This window comes from Diceros bicornis, chromosome 19 (genome assembly GCF_020826845.1).
Source record: "Diceros bicornis minor isolate mBicDic1 chromosome 19, mDicBic1.mat.cur, whole genome shotgun sequence".
NCBI classification, from domain to species: Eukaryota; Metazoa; Chordata; class Mammalia; order Perissodactyla; family Rhinocerotidae; genus Diceros; species Diceros bicornis.
This window is the reverse complement of record NC_080758.1, coordinates 19,255,121-19,279,548: the sequence shown is the minus strand read 5'-3', so window position 1 is coordinate 19,279,548 and position 24,428 is coordinate 19,255,121. Positions and strand designations below refer to the sequence as shown.

The 24,428-nt window shown below is 55.5% G+C and overlaps 2 protein-coding genes across 11 annotated transcripts in view; one reads left to right on the top strand and one right to left on the bottom strand.

Moving 5' to 3' along the window:
- Positions 1–7,257, bottom strand: part of ZHX3 (zinc fingers and homeoboxes 3) — a 130,786-nt gene extending 123,529 nt beyond the window's left edge. For both annotated transcript variants that reach the window (XM_058562689.1, XM_058562690.1), the window contains exon 1: positions 7,171–7,257. The gene's annotated coding sequence lies outside the window, so the exon portion shown is untranslated. The remainder of the gene's footprint in view (positions 1–7,170) is intronic.
- Positions 7,258–7,506: 249 nt separating this feature from the next.
- On the top strand, positions 7,507–23,374 carry LPIN3 (lipin 3). Of its 9 annotated transcripts, none has more exons than XM_058562679.1 (21): positions 7,507–7,531; positions 8,820–8,870; positions 11,468–11,912; positions 13,099–13,194; positions 14,235–14,500; positions 14,716–14,799; positions 15,301–15,421; positions 15,588–15,930; positions 16,686–16,785; positions 16,926–17,086; positions 17,501–17,594; positions 17,691–17,760; positions 19,410–19,502; positions 19,579–19,622; positions 20,379–20,517; positions 21,509–21,657; positions 21,819–21,905; positions 22,398–22,550; positions 22,738–22,852; positions 22,932–23,035; positions 23,230–23,374. In XM_058562679.1, exons 3-21 carry the CDS (start codon positions 11,721–11,723, stop codon positions 23,372–23,374), a joined length of 2,556 nt encoding a protein of 851 aa, XP_058418662.1. In that variant the 5' UTR covers positions 7,507–7,531; positions 8,820–8,870; positions 11,468–11,720. The 9 variants fall into 9 exon arrangements, with proteins under 9 accessions (XP_058418662.1, XP_058418664.1, XP_058418660.1 ...); XM_058562681.1 differs by lacking the exon at positions 7,507–7,531 and adding an exon at positions 7,541–7,627 and having other exon boundaries at positions 14,719–14,799; XM_058562677.1 differs by lacking the exon at positions 7,507–7,531 and adding an exon at positions 7,541–7,627.
- The last annotated feature ends 1,054 nt before the right edge of the window (positions 23,375–24,428 follow it).

The window sequence follows — 24,428 nt, the reverse complement described above, 5'->3', positions numbered from 1 at the left end:
TAAGGACATTTACTCACTAATCTTTACTGGAGACCCACTATGTGCCACACAGTACTTGGGATATATCAGTGAAGATGGATCAAATGTCTTGTCCTCACGGGGCCTACATTCCCATGGGGGGAGATAGACAAACACCAAATATCATAAATAAGTAACTTATATAGCATGTGAGAAGGTTCTAAAAGATTAGAACAGGGAAAGGCGGATGGGAGGGTTAGGGTAGAAAGGTGACATCTGAGTAGTCTTCAGGTGGGTGAGGGAGTGAGCCATTTGGGTGCCTGGGGTAAGAGCATTCTGGGCAGAGGAAACCACCAGGGCAAAGCAGGGAGTGTGCCTGGTGTGCTTGAGGATCCATGAGGAGGTGAATGTTGTGGCTGTAGAGTGAGTCAGGAGGAGAGGAGTGGGAGAGGAGGGCGGAGAGATGAGAGGTGTAAGGCTGGGAGCCATTGGAGGGTTCCGAGCAGAGATCTAACCAGAACTGACTTTGGTTTTAACAGCATCCCGCTGTCAGATGGCATTGATCTCTGAGAGTGCCTTGCAAGTGGAGCACAAAATGAAACTGCAAGTCTCGCCAAAAATGTAGAATTTTATGAAGTCAATGAGAGTGATGTTGAAGAACAGCTGGAATCACACAAAGCATTGGCAGATGTGGGTCCGGCGATGTTTAAAAGGGACAATGACAGGGCAGGAGTTTCAGAAGAATGGTTTAAGTAAGGGTTAAGAGAAGCCTTTGGGAAAACCAAAGGAGCCTGGAATTATTTTTGGATAGTTGTGCTTTTTGGAAAATACAGTGCTACATGCAGGATGTCATACCATGCAATCATGCAATCTACACCCTGCTCCCAAATCATTTAAATTATTCTTGGGTCACACTCAAAATTAGGATAGAGTGACATGCATGACCAAAATTGTATTAAACACAAGATTCTGTTCAGTATACTTTTTTTTTTGGTGAGGAAGATCAGCCCCGAGCTAACATCCATGCTAATCCTCCTCTTTTTGCTGAGGAAGACCGGCTCTTCACTAACATCTATTGCCAATCCTCCTCCTTTTTGCCCCAAAGCCCCAGTAGATAGTTGTATGTCAGAGCTGCACATCCTTCTAGTTGCTGTATGTGGGACGCGGCCTCAGCATGGCTGGAGAAGCGGTGCGTCGGTGCGCCCCTGGGATCCGAACCCCGGCCGCCAGCAGCGGAGCGCGCGCACTTAACCGCTAAGCCACGGGGCCAGCCCTGTTCAGTATACTTTTAAGTATAAGTTAATAATTGGTTTCCTTTTCTTCATTTGTAACAATGGTTCCTATTTCACCAGGTTGTTATGAAGATTAAATAAGAGCATTCACTCACTAACACATGCAACTAAAAACTTATTGTGGGTCTTCTTCTGTGTACCAAGCACCAAGTGAGGCTCTGGGGATACAGCAATGAGCAAAAAGTGCCCTCATGAAGACATAGCATTCATCAATTGGTGTATATAAATAAAGTCTCACATAAAACACTAAGATGAAAAGACACATGTGACAGGCCATGTAAGGGAGAATTAACCTAGCCAGAAGATGTATTAGTTAGCTATTTCTGTGTAACAAATTGCTACAAACTTAGAGGCTTTGAACAACATATACTTATTATCTCACAGTTTCTGTGAGTTAGGAGTCTGGGCACAGCTTAGCTGGGTCTTCTGCTTTGGGACTCACAAGGCTGTGATCAAGCTGACAGCCAGGCTGCATCCTCATCTGGAGGCTCAACTTGGGAAGAATCACTTCCAAGCTCCCTCAGGTTGTTGGCTGGATTCATTTCCTTCTGACCGGAGGACTGAGGACTCTGGCTTCTTGCTGGAGGCTGCCTCAGCTTCTAGAGACCACTCATAGCTCCTTGCCATGTGGGCTTCCTCAACATGGCTGTTTACTTCATCAAGTCAGCGAGGAGAGTCTCCATAGCTAGTCTGCTAGCAAGACTCTTGTTATGTTACATATGATGTAACATCATCATGGGAGTGACATCCCACACCTTTGCCATATTCTATTGGTTTAAAGCAAGTCACAGGTCCCACCCATGCTCGATCAGAAGGGATTACACAAAGTCAAGAACACCAGGAGACAGGGATACAGGGAGTCATCCTTGAGGCTGTCACTGAAGGCTTCCCTGAGGAAGTAACAGTGGAGCTGGGATCTAAAAAGTGAATTGGCATTAACTATATGGACAGACGAAGGGAAGAACTATGCATGTACAGAGAACAATGTGGGCAGGACAGTGCATACAACATTTACAAAGGATCTAGTACAGTGACCAGCAATACTGTGTCACTTTTCTGCTCAACAACCATCTATGGCTCCTGAATGCCCATGGTTTTGTCCCATATTCAAGGCCAGATAGGCTATCTCTTTGCACTCACTTTCTCTCTCCAGCATCCATGCCTTCACTCACCACTTGCACCCACTTTGACCGCCATTGCCCCTCCCATATATACTCCATCTATACATAATTCAGGCCCAGCATAAACTGATCTTCCCTAAACAATATTTTTGAACATCTATTTAAGTAGAGGGCACCACAATAGACCCTCCTTGAATTGTGAAGCATAATGAGACATGGTCCTGGATGCCAGGTGGAGGATGAGAGGCAGAAGGTATACCCAAATAAAAAGAGGAAGAATAGGAGGTTCTCTTTCTGAAGGTCAAGCCCATGGGGCAGTTGGTAAGTCCACAGGGATTTTAGGACACACAGAAAGCTCCACTTCATACAGTGGTTAATGATCTTTCAGTATTCTTCCCTAAGCTAGAAATCGCAAACGGGTTCCCAGGGTTCAGCCAGACTGCCGTTTTTCCGGGAAGGGCAGTTGGAGCCGGGAACTGCCCAGCCACAGCCCACACTGCCAAGCAACCTGGCCAGGCCGGGTCAGTCCTTGACTGGCACCAAAGGCTTTGTTGGCAGGAGTAGGGGATAGCCGCAGAAGTCTCCTGCCCTCCAGCCTAGGGATCCCCGACCATATCCAGGACCCGTCCCGAAAGGCTGGGAGAAGAGGTCCCAGCGGCCGCGTAGCCTTAGCTACATCAGCAGGGAAAGGGAACATGGAAGAAAAGAGCAACCCAGGCCAGCAGCCCAGAGCCTGGCTTCTTTCAGCCCGCAGCGGGGGGCGGGGCCCGCGGCGGGGGGCGGGACTGGTGGGTGGGCGGGGCCGGGCCGAGGGTGGGGCGGAGGCTGCTAAGCGCTCTTAGAGCCCCGCCTCTGAGTCCCGGAAGGAGCGGGCCTTGGAACCACGCACCTACCCAATGCTGCAATTGGGTGTTGAGTCCCTGCAGATGCCTTGGAGGGCAGAAGCAGCCTGGATCTAGGGGCAGGGGAAGGCCTGGCACCCCCTAAGTCTCGTCTCGGGCTCCCCCGACCCCAACACACACACACACACACACACACTACCTTCCCTAGTGTCTGCTCCACCTGGAAGCCAGAAGGCTTTTTCTCGATACCCATTAAAGTTCGTTCCTTTGCTCTGAGGACGGAGGATCACCCTGCACAATCCGATTCCTACCCCGTGCCCATTCACCTCGCCTCACCTTCCATCTTCAAGACTGAACCACTCCTAGGTAGTTCCGCAGGGCCTTTGTACAAACTACTCCCCACACCTGGAACACTGTTCCCCATCCTTCTGTATCTAACCAATTCCAACTTATTTTTCAGGCTTAGATATCTACTCAGGAAAGCTTTTCTTGACCCCTCCCATCCTGCTATGGGCTCCTGGGCTTGGCCCACTTCAGCCCTCCTCGTCTTACATGGCAACATCCTGACTGCCTGCCCATTCTCCTTTCTGTTCTTCCTCCCTTTCTTCCCCGAACCCTCTCCGCCCCAAGGCTGTGGGGTCGCTGCAGCATCTCCAGTGCCTGGCCCAGGCATGGTGCTCAGCAAGATCATAAACACGCTGCCTGGAGGTCCTCTATACCTCTGCCTAGATAGCAGACTCCTGCGGTCACTTCGTCTCTTAGACAGCATGCATCAGAATCACCTGGTCCGGAAGGGGGCTTATTAAAATACAGATGGCTAGGCCCCACCCCCAGAGTTTCTCATTCAGTAGGTCTGAGGTAGGGCAGGGCCTGAGAGTTTGCATTTCTAACAAGTTCCCAGGTGCTGCTGCTGCTGCTGGCCCAGGGACCACACTTTAAGAATCACTGGTCTTAGAGCATCGGTTTCTTCATTGATAAAATAGGGTAACTACTGTCCCTACCCTACTAGGTTTTGTGAGACTCCAATGAGACAACGCAAACGAAGAATTCAGTGTGGTGCCTGCACCAGTAGGTGCTCAATAAGTGTTTGCAATTGTTACTGGGAGTGGGTAGAGACATGCCAAGCAGGGACAGCAGGAGCAGAGGTGGGAAAGAGCCCAAGCAGAGCAGCTGGGCTGGCAGAAGAGTAAGGCCCAGCACAGCAGCCAGGGAGTCCAAGTTGCACTGTGGAAGCAGCTGGGAGCCACACACGGTTCTGGAGCAGGGCGGTGACAGGTGGAAGCTGAATGTGGCAACGCCAGGCAGGAGGCCGTTGCAGGCAGGAGCTCCCACGTGCTGGGTTCTCTTTGGCTGTTTGGCCGGGCACAGGGTTGCCAGATTTATAAAAGTAAAGGATATGCAGTTAAATTTGAATTTCAGATAAACTGTGAATAATTTTTTAGTATAAGTATGTTCCAAATACTGCACGGGACTTATACTAAAAAAACTTTTGTTATTTATCTGAAGTTCTAATTTAACGGGGCATCTTTTATTTTTATTTGCTAAATCTGAAAATCCTAGAGGGACATCAGCTGCCTGCTCCCCAACCCCCAAGGCTGCACGCTGGAGCGAGCCAGCTGCAGGTTCCTCTGCCTCCCTTCCCTCCTTCAATGAGGCCACCACAGGTGGCTGAGGAGCTGCTCCTGCGGTCATTCTTGCTACCATGACAAGTGGTCACAGCTACAGGCCAGGGTGAGCGGGTCCTCCCCTCATGCCAGGTTCACTCAGCAAGAAGTAGCAGGGCACGGTAAATAATCACTGGGTCTGTGACTTAACGAGGCACATAAGGCTACCAAGTTCCATAAAGAAGAAAGTGCCGCCTGCACTCGTGGGTTACTCAAGAAACAAAGAGTGGCCCACCATGGTATAGGCCCACCCGGTGAGTGTACCCAAGGAGGGGAGAAAATAGCCTCTATCCATAACCCTAGAAATAGGCAAACACAAGCACCCATGCTATGTACACACTCAAAGGATGCCTCGGAGATGGTGGTGTAGACGGCAAGCTAGATCAAGGTTGGTTCCTGACTTGTTCAGCTCAGCTGGGTGTTAGGACAAGTCATACCAGCAGACGCTGCCTCTGTCTCCCCCACCCCCATAATCACCAAATCCCAGATGATTCATAGTTCTGGAAACAAGTCTGTCAGAAATCCAATTTTTGCAACAACCTTTATACCAACTTTTTTTCTCTAATAAGAAACAATGAAAACAATTTGTGCTCCATCTTAAAAAAATACGTGATAGATATTATTGAATTCCTTGTGTGTGTCCTGTGCTGTGTTCAGCATTTTATTTAGCTCAGTAGTTCTCAGTCTTGGCTGCACATTACAGTCACCTGGAGAGTTTTTTAAAATCGCAGTACGCCAGGCATCAGTATTTGCCGAGGGCATGGTGATTCCATTGTGCAGCCAAGTTTGAGAACCACTGATTTAGTTTATCCTGTTGAATCCTCCCAATACAATCCTGCAAGGTAGGTTTTATCTCCATTTTGCAGATGAGGAAATCGAGGCTCAAAGTGGTAGAGTGACTGTGACATCTGTAGTTGCAACCTCTGACCTCTCCTTCCTTCCTTCCCAGGCTCCCAGGAGGAATTCCCGATGTTTCCAGTGTTGCACTATTACATATAATGCTTCCACAGACATGTTGGTGGCATGGCGCTGCCCTCTGGCCACCTTAAGATACCTCTGCTCCCAACAGGGCTCTTCTGAGATACCAGCCAGACACTGCCTGGGTTCAGGACTGACACGAAATGACTTTTGCAAAAGCAAGGATAACTGAAGTTCCTACCAGGCCCTGTCATCTTGGGTCACAGAACAATGGCAGCCACCTCTTACTCCCTACTGCCCAGTATTTTCTTTTTTTTTTTTGTGAGGAAGATCAGCCCTGAGCTAACATCCATACTCATCCTCCTCTTTTTGCTGAGGAAGACCGGCCCTGAGCTAACATCTATTGACAATCCTCCTCCTTTTTTTTTTTTTCTCTCCAAAGCCCCAGTAGATAGTTGTATGTCATGGTTGCACATCCTTCTAGTTGCTGTATGTGGGACGCGGCCTCAGCATGGCCAGAGAAGCAGTGCGTCTGGGCGCGCCCTGGATCCCTACCTGGGCCACCAGTAGCCGAGCGCGCACACTTAACCGCTAAGCCATGGGGCCGGCCCACACCCAGTATTTTCTAAGTCTGGCTCTCTGCCATCCTGCCCCACCTCTCCAAGACTTTGCTCCGTGCCCTCCCTCTTTACCACAAACTCCCTCACCTCCTGATCCTTCTCAGTACATCTTTGCAGGGGCCATACATCCTCACAGGTTGCTGGAGAGGTCTTTGATACAGGACAGGCTGTGAACCACAAATCCAAAGGGAAAAACCGTGGCCGGAACCTCGCCCGCGGCTGACGGGCTGACCTATCCTTCAAAAGTGCGAGCACCTGGGGTCACTTGCCCCCCCCGCCCCCCCTCGCGGGGCGCCTGCGGGCGGAAAGGATGCTCAGCTGGGCGAGAAGGCTGGTCACCGCCTGCCCTCTGCTGGCCATTGGCGGTATTGAGCCTGCTGCCGTTCCACCAGTGCGTCGGATGGATGGAATGGAGAGCGGGCATTTATTGAGCTCCTGCTGTATGTCAGGCACTGAACTGGGCTCTGGGGTTCAAGGGCGACCTGCCCTTACATAGTTCAAATTCAAATAAACAGGCAGACAATAATAAAATAGTCATCCAAGCAAATATGAAATTACAACTGTGGGCTATGTGAGCGTATGATTACCAGGGTCCCGTCCAGTCTGTGGGGTGGGGTGGGGGATGGAGGGTCAGAGAAGCTGCCTCCGAGGAGGGGACACCTCACAAAGTCATTTACGTAATCTCGAAAATCCTGCAAGGTGGCTATCCCCTTTGACAAAGCAGAAAACAGGCTCAGATTGTGGAAGGAACTTACCCAAGGTCACACAGCCAGCGGGAAGCAAAGCCAGGAGGGCCTAGGTCGGCTCGATTCGAAAGTCCCCGCATTTCCGCTGCTTCCGCAGGTGGGGCTGGTGGTGGGCCACTCAGACATTCCATCTAGCAGCTCCAGGGCTCCGGGCCGGGGCGGGGCGGAGCCGGAGTGGGCGGAGCCTGAAGCCCGGCTCCACCCCGCCTCTATCTGTGAAAGGGCGCCATTGGGCGTAAGGACTGGGCGGGGGCGGGGTCTTTTCAGGGGGTAGAGCCTGGACGGATTGGGTCCAGCGGAGACAGCCCTTGGCTCGTGGAAGGGGCGGAGCCAGGATCTTACCCTGTCTTAGAGGAGCCGGAAGCGCCAAGTGAGTGCGGGGCCGAGGACTCTTACTTGCTGACCGTGTGCACTCAGCTAGAGGCGGTGGCTCCGCGTCCCGAAGGTCCAGTGGGCAGCTCCCCAGGTAGGGCCCAATCCGGGCCAGGGAAGAGGTACCCTTCCCCCGCCCCGCCCTGCCCCGCCCGTCTGTCCTGCCATCCGACCCTCGATCCTTTCTGTTCGAGGGCCTGAGTCCATCTCTAGCCATCAGAAGGGAACTCAGGGGTGGAGGGGCCGGCCACACTTCGTCTCTCTCGGCGGCCCAGCGGCTGCGGACTCTCCGGACATCCAGAATGTTGGATCAGGAGAGAATGAGCTGCAAAAACCTCTGGGGAGGCTAGCCCAGCTTCATCCCAGGCTGACTGTGTGACCTTGGGGAGGACACCCACCCTCTCTGGTACTGAGTGTCCTCAGTTGCAAAACAGGGTCTGACCCTTGCCCGGCCTGCCATGAGACTGGGCGGGTCAGCTGCAGTAGCTGTGAAGGCCTCTGAGGAGCTAGGGGTGGAGCTTTCTCCTTTCCAAGGTAATAGGAATGTTTATCCTCCTGCTCCGAAAGGTCCTAGGTGGAGGGCCACACCCCCACCCCTCCCTAAATCTGGAGCCCAGAAAGGCTGAGAGCTCAGACCTTGCTCTGGCTTCCCAGTGGTGGGGTTGTGCACTGGCCTGGGAGGCCTGCAGATGTTCCCACAGTGGGCTCTGAGGCTTGGGCACCCTGTGAGGCCTGCCTGGAGCGCACCTGCTCACTTGCAAACCGTGGGGCCACTATTATGCAGGGCCTTTTGTTTTTGTTTTTTTTTGGGTGAGGAAGATTAGCCCTGAGCTAACATCTGTGCCAACCTTCCTGTTTTTTTTTTTTTGCTTAAGGAAGATTCGCCCTGAGCTAACATCTGTGCCAGTCTTCCTCTACTTTGTATGTGGGTCACTGCCACAGCATGGCTTGAGGAGTGGTGTAGGTCCATGCCCGGGATCCAAACCTGCAAACCTGGGCCTCCGAAGCAGGGCGCTCTGAACTTAACCACTACGCCTCCTGGCTGGCCCTTGTGCAGGGCCTTGAATGCCACATTACGAAGTCTAAACTCTCAACTCAGGGCAGGAGCAGTGCATTGGAGTCTGACCCGAAGTGTCTTTAGGACCAGCCTGGGTGAGAGGGGCTGTCAGGATGCCACAAAAAGATGCTGCTGCTGATAGGTGATGCGTATGGTCATTTATTACATGTTAGTGCTTTACACGAATTATGTCATTAATTATTCATGCATCCCTTCTGTTGTAACTGAGGCTGAAACTGAGGCTCAGAGAGGTGAAGTGACTTACCCAAGGTCACAGCTGGTAAGTGTCAGGGAGGGGATTAGAACCCAGACAGTCTGGTGCCTTACCCACAGTGTCCGGCTGCCACCCAGGATCTCGGCATCCGGTAATAAAGCCTTGGCCTAGAACAGCAGGAGGAGAAAGGAGGGGCTGGATGTGGGGCAAATTGGGGAATAGGATTCAGAGGGCTCAGGAGGGGGGGGTACCCAAGAGTCCTGAGAGGAATTCAGCTGACCAAGGTCCCCAGGGAGAAGATGAAGTGTTTGATTTTAGACATGTTAATTTGGGGTGAAGGGTGGTATAGGGGAGCCAAGCAGAGCTCTCCTCTGTCTGGAGAAGACCAAAGAGGCAGAGCTGGGTCCTGGGGAGAGGAGATGCCTTCAGAGATGGGTGCAGGTAGAGGAGGGGAGCCTAGGGCTTGGCTCACAGGAGTCCCCCCAAATGCTGAACAGGCAGATGTGGGGGGCATCCACTTGTGGGGTCGGGGAAACAGGGAGAGGAATGAGTGCTAGGCTCCCAGTGACTTTAGGGCTGAGGAGGGTCTGAAAAATTGAGGCTTTGTTTCATAGAATGGAGAATGAGGCCAGCAAGTCCCTTGCCTGGGGACACTCCATGGGTGGACCAGAGGTAGGACCCAGTGCCCCTGGGTGCCATCTCTGCCATTCAGCTCTTTCTGCTACCTCAGTGGCTCTCAACTGGGGGCAATTTTGTCCCCCAGGAGACATTTGACAATGTTTGGAGGCAATTTGGGTGTCACAACTGGAGGGAGGTTGCTACTGACATCTGGTGGGTAGAGACCAGGGATGCTGCTAATTATGCTACAACCCCCAAACCCCAACAAAGAATTATCCAGCCCCAAACAGCAATGATGCGCAACTCTGTATTAGGCTGAGCTGAGCCTGCCCCGCCCCAGCTCTTTTGCCCTCAGCAGGGCAGATAGCTCAGGCCTGGGCCTCCAGCAGAGCAGACCTTTGCTCCCACCCTTGGTCTGCCCCTCTCATGCTTGCTCCTTTATTCCTGGAAACTTCTGGAGTCCTCTCTGCTTTTCCTGGGCACAGTGGTCTAGGGCCCTACCTACCATGTATCTGTCCTTGTCACTCTGTCTCAGACATGTATTCAGAGTTTGGTGTTAGGGAGGGAGAAACCAACGTGGAATTTTTCACCTGCATGTAGTAGGTGCCCTGCAGATAAAATATTTATTAAATTTGAGTGACAGTTTTGGAGTCCAAAGAGCTTCATTTTACCCCAAGTTTTCACTTGAGCAGTTCCAGTCGTACCTTATGTTTGGGAAGGTGTGTTTCTAACAAGCTCCCAGGTGATGCTATGCTCCTGGGCCATGGACCACATTTTGAGTAACAGGGCGTTACAGGGCAGAGCAGAGGTGGGCTACCGGCCAGGTTGCCCTCTCTGCAGACAACTGTGGTGTGGTTTGGGACCATGGAGTGGAAGGAACCAGGGTATGGTGTCAGGACATCAGGATATGAGTCATCGCTCCCTCCCCCATCAATGGCCTATTAGCTTAATAGAGTTTGTATAAGTCACTTAACTTCCTTGAGGGGTGGTCTTGCATGGCAGGTGGTCCTCCAGGGGTTCTGAGGCAGAGTGAGAGAGGGAAGTGCCTGTGGAGGTGGGATGGCCTGGGTCATCTGGTGCCAGGCCTGGGTCCTGGCAGCCAGAGGGCCTCTAGGCCACTGGCTTGGCCAGCAGGGAAGGGGCAATTGCTGAAGCTGGCAGGGCAGGCACCACGCCAGCGTGGAGGTGGCTCTCATTATGGCCCTGGCTTTTCCTCGAGGCTACCACAGCTGGAGAAACTTGTCTGGCTGGGGGAAGGAGGAACAGCTTTGATGGGCCAGGGGCCAGCCCAAGGCCTGAGCGTGGTTCTGAGGGCCTGGCCTGCTGAGCCCAGGTCTCTGGAGTAGGGCTCGGGGCTGAGAACTGTGGCCTAGTGACACTGGGGTCAGGCTGTGGGCCATGGATGGACTTCCTACCCATCACAAGGAAACTGGGAAGGAGTTTAGAGTTTGGGGGCTTAAACTGGGGGCTCCCTCCACTCCCAGCTATAGGGGATGCCCTGCCTTAAGCATCTGACCCCAGGAATAGAGCTGGGCAAAAATTTAGGCACCTGGGGTACCCCCACCCTTGGTTCTCCACAAGTCAGCCACGATCACCCAGCAAAGCCCCTCCCAACTCCTAGGACCAGGAGGCAGCAAGACAGCTGAACCCATTTTTCAGATAAAGAACTAAGACTCCCTCCTCCCCACTTCCTGGGAAGAGATCAGTCTTTAGGGCTGTCGCCCGTTACCCAGCAGGGCCTTGGGCCTGATATAACATGAGGCTGCCTCCTGTTCCCACAGTTGGGCCATCCCAATGGTTCACACTACAGGTTCTGTAGCCATGGGTTCGAATCCTGGCGAGATCCTGGGCAAGTCACTCTACCTCTCTGAGCCTCAACTGGCTTGTCCGTCAGCAAGAATAATGACACCGGCTCAGCCAGCCTCTCAGGTTGTGGTGAAGATGAAACGAGCCCTGCCACTGAGCACCGTGGTCATTACCATTACTCATGGCATTTAGAGGCACAAGGCAACCCGGATTGCCTTACCTGGGCCCTCATTTGACAGATGTGGAGATCAGCACTTGAAGAAGGCAGGCAGCTGTCCGAGAGTCCCGCGGCCAGTCGGTGGGCGAGCCGGGTCTAGAACCCACGTCTGTGGACGCATCTCCCATCCTGCAACTGCTGCCCATCTGCGGAGGCGCTCGGAGGGCAACTCACCATAAGCCTGGGGAGCCAGGGATCGGGCTGCGGAGCCTCCCCACGGAGGGAGCTGGGCCAGGCTTTGGTCCCAGCACCGCCTCCCTTTGCCAGCACCAGCCATGAACTACGTGGGGCAGCTGGCAGGGACGGTGTTTGGGACGGTGAAGGAGCTGTACCGGGGCCTGAACCCGGCCATGCTGAGTGGTGGTATTGACGTGCTAGTGGTGAAGCAGGTGGACGGTTCCTTCCGATGCTCGCCCTTCCACGTGCGTTTCGGCAAGCTGGGCGTCCTGCAGTCCCGGGAGAAGGTGGTGAGTGCTGGCCGGCCGAGGGGCCACTGCAGGTGGGCTCCTGAAGCCAGGGCAGCCAGTGTGGTCCCAGGAGAGGGCCAGCCCTCTCTTAGGTGGGGACCTGTCCTCTGGCCAGGCTTCCTTTCTTTTGTATTTTCTTTGAAGATTTTGGGTTGGTTTGGGGGTTTTGGTCCAAGAGGGTCCCCATTTCCCCTGGAAGCAGCACAGTGGGACAGTCCCCGGTACTGGGGCTGTCAGACCTGGCTCCAGCTTTCTAAGACCTTACCTGTGTGTTCCTGGTAAGTCGCTTCACCTGTGCAAATGGCTGTGCTCTCATCTGCCTGGTGATGGTGGGGTGATTTGGGAGAATTAAATAGGAGCTGATAACACTCTCCTGGGGCCAGGTGTGTGGGTGACACTCAAAGGTTAGTTCCCCTCCCTTAGGAAACCTGTGCATCTTCACTGGGCTCAGGTGAACAAGACTGAGATTTTTGTTAGCACCAAAGTCTGGTGTGTGGGAAGAGGTGTGGTGGGCCCAAATCCCCTTCACATCGGGGTGACTGTGAACTTTCCAGAGTCCTAATAGGAAAGTGTGACTGTGTGGAGACAGTATAGCCAAGTGGTTAAGAGCTGGGTTGTGGACTCAGACCTTCTGGGTTCATAGCCTCCCTTGGTCACTTCACAGCGAATTACTTAACCCCTCCGAGCGTCAGTTTCCTCATCTATAAAGTGGAGATAATGCTAGGAGCTATCGCAAGGGGTTGTTGTGAAGATTAAACTAGATAAACTAGATGAAACACCATACTAAGTGCCTTACTGTTGTTCACACAGCCAACATCCTGGGGCTTGGGGACACAACAGTGACAAGATGGATCATCTCCTTCTTCTTATGGAGTGTGGGAGAGAGAGGAGCACAGAAACCAAGGTGTAAACAAGAATTCTGAGACAGTGATAAATTCAACAAAGCCCGGAGAATGGGGCGTTGGGGGGGGGGGCGCGCAAGGCTCTCAGGAAGGAAAGCAATCAGAGACCCTCAGTCGGGGGCAGCCAGGCCCGCCAAGGTCAAGGGAGAGTTCCAGCAAGTGCAGCAGGGGGCAGCAGGGAGCCCAAGTCTCCAGGACCAGCTGGAAGGCCAGTGGACCAGAGTGTGGGAGTCAGAGCTGACAGTGGGGACCCTGCATCCCCCGCCCCACCACACCCGTTACAGGTAGACATCGAGATCAACGGGGAGCCTGTGGACTTGCACATGAAGCTGGGGGACAGCGGGGAGGCCTTCTTTGTCCAGGAGCTGGAGAGCGATGAGGTGAGTGCCTCTATCCTTGATGTCACCTGCCCTGTCTCCTACACTGGTGTCCCCTCTGCGTGGGGTCTTGGGACTTGTCACTCTCCCCACCAACCCCAGAAATACCCCAACAGTGAGGGTCTGATGCAGGGCATCAGTTGGGGCTGGCATCAGGCCCTCATGATATGCTGGCGGAGCCTGGGCGGAGGTGGGGGGCCGGGAGGGCTGACTCTACTTCCTGGGGACGTTTTCTCAGAAGAGGACCCTTGAACTGGGCCCCTGAAGGGTGAAGACGAGGCCTTCCCCAGGCAGCTTGGAGAGGAGGAGGGTGCTGAGGAATGGCTGGGGGCTGGAAAGCATAAGATGGCTTGTTCTGGATCTGGCCCAGCTCAATGCAGCTGCAACATGGAAGTGTGTGGGTGAGGGATGAAGAGAGGGGTGTTTGCAGAAGGGAGGCAGGGCCCAGCACAAGCTGGCAGAGGCGTTAAAACAGTTTGAGCTTGACAGACTTTAATGGAGCCCCTACTGTATGCCAGACGCTGTGAAGTGAACTCAGAAGAGGGGTGACCCTGCCTTCACAGAAGGTTCCCAGTCTAGCCTGGCTGGGGGACTAAACAACAGATGATAAAACTATTTGGTCATTGCAGTGAAGAGGGTTGGAGCTTGAGGCTGAGGATAGTCAGGGCAGGCTTCCTGGAGGAGGTGACGTCTGGCTGAGTCTTAAAGGGGAAGTAGGTGTGGGCGGAGAAAGAGATGAGAGGCTGATGCCCAGGTTTCTGCTTGGACAGTGTGGTTCATGCAGCACCCTGGCTTGCCGTGGGCTGCCAGGGTGCATGTGCCCTGGGCCTGGGGCTGCTTTATCTGTGTTAGGGAGCTTTGAGGCCAGCAGCAGTTGCAAGGCCATGCTGCTGCCGCCTCTGTCCAGCCCCTACACCTGTTTCCTGACCCCAGATAAGCTCATTCCAGGGCCTGGGGCTCAGGCAGGGCTCAGGATGATCAGAGGGCAAGGGTGGCCCCCCAAGCTGTAGTCCCCTCAGCCCTGCCCCTGATCTGCTCCACAGGAACACGTGCCTCCCCGCCTGTGCACATCGCCCCTCCCTTGGGGGGGCCTGTGCGGGTTCCCCTTGGACTCCCAGCTGGGCACAGCCAGCGAGCCTGAGCCCGTCGTCATGGGCGTGGCCTCCACAGGGCAAAAGAAGAGGCGTCGCAGGAGGAAATCCAGGCGGAAGGAGGACGCGGTGGCAGCCGATTCTAGTTCTGAGGAGCTGGAGGCGGGCACTGAGAGTGAGCTGTCCCCGCTGGAAAAGCCAAGGCCGGAGCCCCCAGGGTATGTGGGGAGCGGGTGGCGGCCAAGGGTGTAGGGGTGCCAACTGGGGTTCAAGCTCTGTTTCCTCTGCTGATACTGTGTGACCCTGGCTGAGGGCCTTGATGTCTCTGGGCTTTAGATGCTTTACTTCCCCAAGCCCTGATGTCCAGGCTCCCATGTCCTGTCCAAGGTGCCCTGAACTGTCAGTGACCATTTCTTTCCCTGTGGCCTCTCAGCAGCGTCCAGTCGGAAGAGGACTCCTCACCACAGCCCAAAGACATCTACTCCTTCTCTGATGGCGAGCGGCCCGCCCAGGCCAGGTGAGAGGCCAGGTGGGCTGGGGGCAGGGACTCAAGGCTAAGGTCTCAGACTTTTCTGATGAATAATGACATAGAACACATTTAATGTGTTTACCAGTCATTTGTATATCTCCTCTCTAAAGTGTTTATTCATCTTTTGCCCATTTTTTTATTGTGGTAAAATACACGTAACACAAAATTTATCATTTCAAAGTGCACAATTCAATGGCATTTAGTATATTCACGATGTTGTGCAACCATCACCCCATCTAGTTCCACAACTTTTCATCACCCTAAATGGAAATCCTATACCCATTAAGAAGTCACAACCTTGCCCATTTTTTTTTTTACTGGATTGCCTTCCTATTATTGATTTGTAGGAGTTCTTTAAATATTTATATATTTTTTATATATTCTGGATCCAACAGAGGCATAAACATGTGTTGCAAATATTTTTTTCCCAGGCTGGGGGTGGGGACTGGCAGGCTGGCTTGGGGGCCTCTGAGTTCTTGTTTCCTGCAGTCTCTCGTTGGGTGGGCTGACAACCCCTAAGAGCGACTCGGAGCTAGAGGTTCGGACCCCTGAGCCCAGCCCACTGAGAGCTGAGTCCCACATGCAGTGGACCTGGGGGAGGCTGCCTAAGGTGAGTCCCTCCGTTCAACCCCCCATCCCTGCCTTGCAGGGTCTCTGTGGCCCCTGTGGGTCAGGACTGGAGTGACTGAGACTTGGGCCACGTCCCTAAGGCCTCCTGGGGTGTGGGAGGCAGGCCCTGCACCAGCCCACATCTTCTCCCACTTGTTTGACTGAAGGTGACCAAAGCCGAGTGGCCCGAGTCCTTGATGATCCCTGATGGCAGCGCCGGGGCAGCCTCTCCTCCTCAGGGAGGGCCCAGCACCTCCTCTGCCTCTGTGGCTTGTGTGGACCCCTGGGGACCCCCAATCCTGCAAACAGGGGCTGGCTCTGACCTTCTTCGGCCAGACACAGAGGTGCCCGCTCTGGTGGGTCCCCCTGTGCCTGCCCCTCAGAGAGAGGAGACCAAGACTTGGAGGCCCGGGGATGCGGGCCTCCCTCCTCCCTCTAAATCGTGGAGCTGGGCCGCTCTGGAGGGCCCAGTACCCACCGGGCAGCCAGAGGGGGTCTCCAGAAGGGAAGGTGAGTGATGGCTCGACCCCTCCCACTGCTTCCTTGGCCTCATGTTATGCCCTGGGTGGACTCTGGGACTTCAAGCATGTTTTGAGCACCCACTGTGTGCCAGGCACTATGCTTGGCACCAGCCCTCATGGGGTTCACAGTCCAGTGGGGCAGACAGATGACAGATGCATACACCAGGAAGAGGATGACGTGGGTGAGGCGGGACAGAAGCATAGCTGGGACAGGAGGCTATTTCAATCATGTGGAGGGTCAGGGGAAGAGAATTCTAGTCAGAGGGAACAGCAAGTGTCAAGGCCATGAGGAGAGAGAGGTTTCACGTCTAGGAACCGAGGCAGCTGGTGTGTCTTGAATGAGGCAGGGGAGAGGCTCTGGAGAGGAAGCCAGAGAGAGGAGCAAAGGCTGGATCACTCCCGGCTCATGTGCTGGGGTTTATCCTAAGAGTGTGGGAAGGCACTAGGCCTGCGCTGTCCAAATCGATACTCACAGGCTATCTGTGGCTGTTTAAAATTAAATTTAAATTAATTAAAATTAACATTTAAAATTCCATTTCTCCATCACACCACATTTTAAGTATGCTCAGTAGCCACGTGTGGCTAGCAGCTCTCGTATTGGACAGTGCAAACACAGGGCATTTCTATCATTGCAAAAAGTTCTACTGAACAGCACTGTCTTAGGGCGCTCAAAGGAAGGGGGACACATACTTCACACTACTGAGCATGTGTTAGGTCTACAGATGTCCCCTCCTCTGCCCCCAGGCTCCCTGAAGAGAAGCCAGCACCTGGGCCCCAGTGATATCTACCTGGATGACTTGCCCTCCCTGGATTCTGAGAATGCGGCCCTTTACTTCCCCCACAGGTGCCTGGGTTCTGGGTGTCCGGGTGTCTTGGGATCAGGGCCCACGGTGCCAGGGATTGGCTATCAAGGGCCTGGGAGGGGTGGGGCCTCTCCTCCCAGCCTGCTTGTATTCATGTCACTGTTGGCCCCTTTGCCCCCAGTGACTGTGGGCTTGGGGCCAGGACGTGGAGTGAACCCAGCAGCCAGAAGCCCCTGGGGGACCCCAACCCCGAGCAGGAGCCAGAACCCACTCCGGACACAGTGGACACGATAGTGCTGTCCCTCTGTGGGGGACTAGCTGACAGCTGGGACATCTCCCTGGGTATGTTCAACTGTGGTCCAAGTCCTTCCGAGGGTTGGCACTGAGCCCAGGGGACCGGGGGGGCAGGGAGGCCCCCAGAGGGTGGGGCAGCAGAGGTGTGAGGCTGGGCCAGGCACCTCTGCCCTTCTCTGCCCTGTGGAGCCCACACTCAGCCAGCAAGGGAGGGGCATTCCCACGACCCTGTGAAGCAAATGCTTGTCGCTGAGCTGTGACTTATCCTGTGAATCCAGGATGGCAAGTGCCTGGGGTGGGAACAGCAGGTGCAAAAACCTCAGGTAGGGAGGAGCCCTGCTGGGTCAAAGACCCAACCTGCAGGACGCCCGAGTGGTAGAGTGCAGGGAGCTGGAGGGGCTGGGGCAGCGGGTCACGTGGGATGTGTCAGCCTCACTCCTCACTCTCTGCCTCTGTGCCCAGAGAAGTTCAATCAGCACATCGTCTCCTACCAGGACCTCGTCCAAAACCCTGGGCTCCTGGATGACCCGAACTTGGTGGTGAAAATCAATGAGAAGTGAGTGCTGAGGCTGGGCTGCTGACAGCCCCAGAGAGTCACCCACCCTCCACAGCCTGTGGCTGCTGCAGCCGACACCCCATTCTGTCTCTCCAGGCATTATAACTGGGCTGTAGCCGCCCCCATGATCCTCTCCCTGCAAGCCTTCCAGAAGAACTTGCCCAAGGTAATGGTTAAAGCACCAGTGGGCCTCCTGGGGAAAGTGGCCAGAGCCTTGGGGGAGGAGCCTCGGGCCAGGAAGTGGAGGGTGGGCAGAGATGGGCCTAGGGCTGACCAGCTGCAAGACCCTCTCCGGGAGAGGAGATGCAGGTCTCCTGAGGCCTTGCCCCATGCTGTGTGGACAAAGCCCCCTCTTCCCTGGTTTTCTGGCATGGCTGAATGCTATTGGATTTGAACTTCAAAGGAGCTCAGGGCAAAGCAGAGGGGGACGCACATTGACAGGGACACGCCTTCAACAGGGGGTTTTTGGATCTGAGAGACGGAGCCTGGGAGATGGAGGTCCCACCCCTCACCTTACCTCGGAACCTCTCCAGGCTGGGCTGGGGTGCTTGCTCACTTTATCAGGGCACATTGGTTGAGCACCTACTGTGTGCCAGGTACAGGCTAGGACAGTCATGCCCTCATAGGAAGACAGTTAATCAAAGACTCACCCAGATGAATATAAAATGCAACTGTGAGTATGTCCCCGGAAGGAGAGGTCTAGGGTGGTTTGAGAGCCAACAACAGTGGGGTTTGCTGAGTAAGTGTCCACTGGGCAGAGATCTGAGGATGAGTAAGCCCTAAGCAGGTGATGGGTGGGGAACAGCATGTGCAGATGCTCAGAGGTGGGAAGGAACTCAGCCCCTCTTCAGTCCCTCCCACACCTGCCCCTCTGCCCCTCTGGGAGTGGTCCAGGGCCCCACCGTGGTGTGGCCTATTGTTCTCAGCTCAATTAGGTTTCCCCAAATAACATCACTGACCAGATGTTGACAGCTGTGCCTCCCTTTGGTGACGCTCAGCTCTGTCCTCTGGCTGGCTCTGGGTCTGAGCTAGGAGCCAGAGCTTGTGGGAAGGAAGAGGGACACTCCCCTGCTCGGCTCTCCTCACCCTGCTCGGACAGACACACCACTTGAGGCCCTCGGGAGACTCCCCTAGCCTGTTCCCAGCCCAAGTGAGCACCCTGGCTGACCCACCTTGAGCCCACGTCCTCCTGACTTGGGTTTTCCATTCTGTGTTTGTAGGAAGTTGATGTGTCTCCCGGGTAGGCCTGGGCCTGGGCTCTCCCTGGGGTTATCTAGCACAAATCTAATCAGCATTTTCCACAAGGTCATGTTGCCCCCACCAGACAGTGATGGTAACATACAGAGAGGGAGGCTGTCCATGAGACAGGATCACTGACCTTAGGAGTTGCCTGTGCTGGTCTTGGAGGTTGAGGGGAGTACCGGCTACAGACTGTCCTTCTTGCTGCCACTTGGTGGCATCATGCAGGGAGTACCAGATCTTGAGAAACTCTCAAAGCTCTGCCCTCAGCTACTCTAGTAGGGAGACTGATCCACAAGATTTGGAGGCCAGGCCAAGGCTGGGCTAGAGCTAGGGGGTGAGGGCTGGGGTGGAGTGGGGGTGGGCAGGAGTGGCTCTTGGTGGCCCTTGGTTAGTTCCATGAGTCATTGTTCAGAGTCCCAGGATGGAGATGCACATGCTCCTCAACCTCCAGATGTTGACAGCACCTTGCTCTAGGGTCGGCCCCAGACGCTGGGCTCATGGGGCCCCTGAAGGTAATGTAAGATGGGTTTGTGTGGTGCATGAAAAAGTGCCATGGCCTTCATCTGCCCACAGAGCACTATGGACAAGCTGGAGAAGGAGAAGATGCCCCGCAAGGGAGGGCGGTGGTGGTTTTCCTGGAGACGCAGGGACTTCCCAGCCGAGGAGGTGGGTGGTCATGGTCACAGGGCGGGGCCAGCACAGGCAGGAGGTGGGGTTCACTGGATGGATGTTCTTCCCACAGCACAGTGCCCAGAGGAAGAAAACCACAGCCAGAGAGCAGCCGGGGTGAGTTGGACCTCCTGGCTGGGGATCTGCAGCTGGAGCCAGAGGCTGGGGAAGATGGCTGTGGGGGCACGGGTAGGTGTGCAGCCAGCACCCCTTCCCCAGCCATGGTTCTTTGTCATTCCGCAATCACTTCTACATCCCTTCTTTTTTCCTGAGAAATGTCCCCATTTCACAGATGGAAAAACTGAGACCTAGACATACACCAAAGGTCCCACAGCCAGGAAGTGGCACAGCTAGAGGGGTGCCCAGACTCCTGGCTCAGACCGTATTAAGGAGGAGCGGGGCCTCCCCTCTCCACCAGGAGCTGGCTGACCTTGCTTCCTTTTTTCATGTCTGAAGTGACCCAGAATGAAGGTTGGGTGGGGCGTGATCATGGACAGGCTGACTGAAGCCAAAGCAAGTGGGACTGGGAATAAACCCTAAGACTCACTTCTAGGTTTTTCAGGTAAATTTCTCCAAAGCAGGTACTGGCGTCCTGGCTGTGGAGAGCGCGCTGAGGGCTGGAAGCCCTGGGTCTCAGCTCTGGCTCTGCTGTCATCTTTCTGGGTGTAGATGGCCAGGCTGCATCCTTATGTCTGCTACCACCCCCCAAAATGGATGGCACCTAGAGGGAGGGGTTTCTAATCCCCTGGGTAGTCTCTGGCAGGGCAAGGACAAGCCCCAGGCTCCTTGTGGCCTGGGCCAAGGGGTGAGCATCTACTTGGAGGGCAGGGCCTTTGGCTGGGGGAGGTGGCCTGAGAGCCGGGCTGCCCGCAGGGAGAAAACTGATGTCCTGAGCAGTGAGGATGATGCCCCAGACAGCCCTGTGATCCTCGAGGCCCCCTCCCCACCACCCTCGCCTCCAGCCTACACTCCTACCTACAAGAAGTCCCTCCGCCTTTCCTCCCATCAGATCGTAAGTGTGTGAATGGGTGTGTTCATGTGTGTGGGGAGTAGGGGCTGAGAGAATTCTGTCCCAGAGCCCCTCGTGGCCTGGCTAGGAACGGTTTTATAGAGCCACGCATTCACCAAAGCCCAGAATCCATCCTGTTGGCAGCCCCTGTGATGGCTTCTGCTTGCATACCTCCAGGGGCAGGGAGCTCACTTCTTTACATGCCAGCCCATTTCTCTGTTGGATGCTCACTGGAAAAGCCCCCTCTCGTGTAGTCCTAAAATATCTACCTGTAGTGGGTCAGCTGGCTCTGAGTCTCCCTCTGGAAGCTACACTAAAGGACTCAAATGCCAATGACACCCCGGCCCCCTGAGTCATGTCTTTGAGCTCAGTAACTGGTGGCTCCTGTGATAAAAACGTTTTCTTCCTGAGTGTGTCTCGGTGGTTAGGAAAGGGTCCAGGAGAGTCTGGCTGGCCTGGTACAGAGCAGCTGCCATCTGTGTGGTACTCAGGAGCTCACACCCAACTTGGGGTCAGCCAGAGCCTGATAGTCTTGGTCACTGGCTGTGGCTGAGAGCTGCCCTGATCCTTCTCTATGGACCAAGGACGGGGCTAGGTCTCTCTTTAGGGGGATGTCACAGGTACCCTAGCCCCAGCCAGTGAAGATCCCTGCAGGGCCCCTTCTATAGAGTGGGGTGTCTCCCTGCCAAGAGCAGTGCCGACCTTGGGGCTGACCTGAGAAACCTGGGCAGGAGTCAGGGGCCAGGCTTTGTCTATGAGCTTCATCCCAAAGGGGCACACCACCAGCACCCCCTCACTTCCTCCTTGAGGGTGCCCTCGCCCACGAGGATGTCTGCGCATGGCTGTCTCTGATGAATTCAGGCAGGCTCTCTGGGTTGGGAGAAAGAGGAGAATGAGAGGCCCATGGGGATCAGAGGCCACACTTTGGGGTGGTGGGGGTTGGATGGCACCCAGCTGTGGTGGATCGCAGCTTCCCCCCTTTGCTCTGCCCCAGCGGCGCCTGAACCTGCAAGAAGGTGCCAACGATGTGGTCTTCAGCGTGACCACCCAGTACCAGGGCACCTGCCGCTGCAAGGCCACCATCTACCTGTGGAAATGGGACGACAAGGTGGTCATCTCGGACATTGATGGCACCATTACCAAGTGAGGCCCGGTTGGCTGGGGGGAGAAAGGAAGGGCCTAGGGACCCACGTCCCTCTGTGCTGCGATGGGGCATAGGGAGAGAGGCCCTCGTTGGGCCCCACGCATAGAACATGGGGGCCATGTGGGGCTGCCTTGGAGTGACCCTTCCTCTGTGGCTCTAGGTCAGACGCTCTGGGCCACATTCTGCCCCAGCTGGGGAAAGACTGGACACACCAGGGCATCACCAGTCTTTACCACAAAATCCACCTGTGAGTGCCCGGGCTGGGGCTGGGGCGGGCCCCAGGGAGGGAGTGACAGGGCATCTTAGGCCACCCTGGCCTCTGCCCCGGGAAGCCAGGCTTGGGGACCAGCAAGGCCCACAGGGAAGAAGCCAGGGCATGTCCCTGGACTGCTGAGACCTACCTACTAGTCGTCAGTTCTCCTGTGAAGTCTTCTGTGGTCTGGGATCTGAGTTTAACTGCTGGCCTTCATGCTGTAGAGGAAGCCTACAGACTTGCTCAAAGCCTTGTCCATCACGGTGACCTGGGCCTCAGGACTCTGTCCATGTGCCTTCTACCGGGGACAGCTGCTGAGGCCACCTCTCTCAGGCCTGGCCCAGCTGTTGTCCCTAAATCTCCTCCCCACAAAGGCCTCCGGGTTTGAAGGCCAGAGCCCCAGCGTTGGGCTGAACTGGCCCAAGCCAAAAAGGCAGGATGGGGGCTGGCTGATCTCTGATGTGCCTCCCTGTCCCCCACCCCCAGAAACGGGTACAAGTTCCTGTACTGCTCAGCACGGGCCATCGGCATGGCTGACCTCACCAAGGGGTACCTGCAGTGGGTGAGCGAGCGGGGCTGCGGCCTCCCCAAGGGCCCCCTCCTGCTGTCTCCCAGCAGCCTCGTCTCTGCCCTCCACAGGTAACCACCCTACACAGTACAAGTCCATGGCCCCTTGGGGGGAGTGACAGGTCCACTACCAGCCCAGGCCAGGCCAGCATCAGGCCTCGCTCGGGTGTCAGCTGGGTCAGACTCCACGTCACCAGACCCTGCCATCCTCTGACTGCTACCCACCTTGGCTTCCCTGCTATGCCCCTGGCTGCCCCAGGGAGGTGATTGAGAAAAAGCCAGAAGTGTTCAAGATCGCCTGCCTGAGTGACATCCGGCAGCTGTTTCTGCCCCACAGACAGCCCTTCTATGCCGCCTTTGGGAACAGGCCTAATGTGAGTGTGTTCCCTCCCTGTGCGCTGAGCCACCTCCTCCCCACCTCCTAGCCCACCAGCCTCTCCCTGTCCCCCACAGGATGTTATTGCCTACCAGCAGGTGGGCCTACCTGATTCTCGCATCTTCACTGTCAACCCCCGGGGAGAGCTCATCCAGGAGCTCATGAAGAACCACAAATCCACGTGAGGCCCAACCCTGCCACAACCCCCACGCCCTGCTGCCCCAGCTGCTCCCTGGGCCCCAATTCTGCCTCCCCACTGGGGACTCCATCCCTTGCCCTGGGCTCCCAGGCAGGATGCGGTGTCTCTGCCTGGTGACAGAGGCCGTGGCCCGGTGGCAGCTCGAGCTCTCAGTGCTGGCCCTGTTCTGCCCGTAGGTATGAGCGGCTCGGGGAGGTGGTGGAGCTCCTCTTCCCGCCCGTGGCCCGTGGCCCCAGCACAGACCTGGCCAACCCTGAATACAGCAACTTCTGCTACTGGCGGGAGCCACTGACCACGGTGGACCTTGATGCCCTGGCCTGAACCTTTCCGGGCTGCCCCCTCTCCGTGGCCAGGCCCAGAACTGACCGGGTGTCCCAGGGCATAGAGGGTTGGAAGCTGGGTGCCACAGGGCCAACCCACCGAAGGGGAGGACGGGGCTGCAGGCTGGTTGGCAGCCAGAGAGAGCCCCCTCCTCCCTATCCTGTCTCCTCCCTCTGCCAGCTGAGCTGCAGGGGGTGGGGCAGCTGCTCCAGGCCTCAGTGTGGCCCTGGCCTGTGGCAGTTAAATGATTGTCACCTGGGCCCTTGCAGGGTTCTCCATGCCCTTGATGTCTCTGTCCCTGTCACCCTGGGACTTTGCCTCACCTCCTGATAGGACAGAGAGAAGAGGGAGGCCCCAGTGAGGCTTGAGGCCTGTGTGCACAGGGGAGGGTTGGCGGCAGCAGTGGGGAGAGAGGGGTTCAGTAGCATCTGGCAAGAAGACAATGCTCCCCACCCGCTTTGGGGAACCTAGACTGTACCCTCTGAAGGCAGACCCTTCCATAGCTCTGGCCGCTTCCCACAGCTCTTGAGCCAGACATCACTGCTCTCCCTCGCTGGTGCCCTGGCATCGGCACATCCCAACCCCACACGCTCAGTATCCCTCTGCCATCTGGGGAGGGGGATTCGGGGGCAGTGAAAGGGCGGAGGGAGTGTGACTCCCACTTGGCCTAGCCTGCACCCAGCTGCTGCCCCTGCTCCCCTCAACTCCAACCCTGAGGACCCAACCCTGCCAGGGCAGGTGGGGGTTGACCTACCTGTTCTCCCCTAGTCTTTGCCGGTCAATTCAGTGCCCACATAGCTGCTGAGCTAGCTCTCACCCAAGGAGCCATGGGAGGCAGGGCTGACACCCCACTGCAGCCTTCCCTCCCACTGTCTTTGGGGAAGAAAGTACCTTAGATGGGCTAAAAGTTTTAATCCAGGCCTGCCCCCTGCAACAGCACCACAGCAGAGGACAGAATACCACGTCGAGAAACCAGAAGGCAGGGCTACAGGGACCTGCAAACAGCAAGGAGGGCCCATGCTGCTGTGAGGAAACCAAGGCCAGGAGCCTCCGC

Bases quoted from the DNA above. Each gene is read 5' to 3' on its own strand.
- LPIN3 (XM_058562679.1), top strand. From the start codon at position 11,721: ATGAACTACGTGGGGCAGCTGGCAGGGACGGTGTTTGGGACGGTGAAG. The intron at 15,931-16,685 runs GTGAGTGATGGC...CTCTGCCCCCAG, and splicing joins GGGGGTCTCCAGAAGGGAAG to GCTCCCTGAAGAGAAGCCAG. The intron at 17,087-17,500 runs GTATGTTCAACT...CTCTGTGCCCAG, and splicing joins CAGCTGGGACATCTCCCTGG to AGAAGTTCAATCAGCACATC.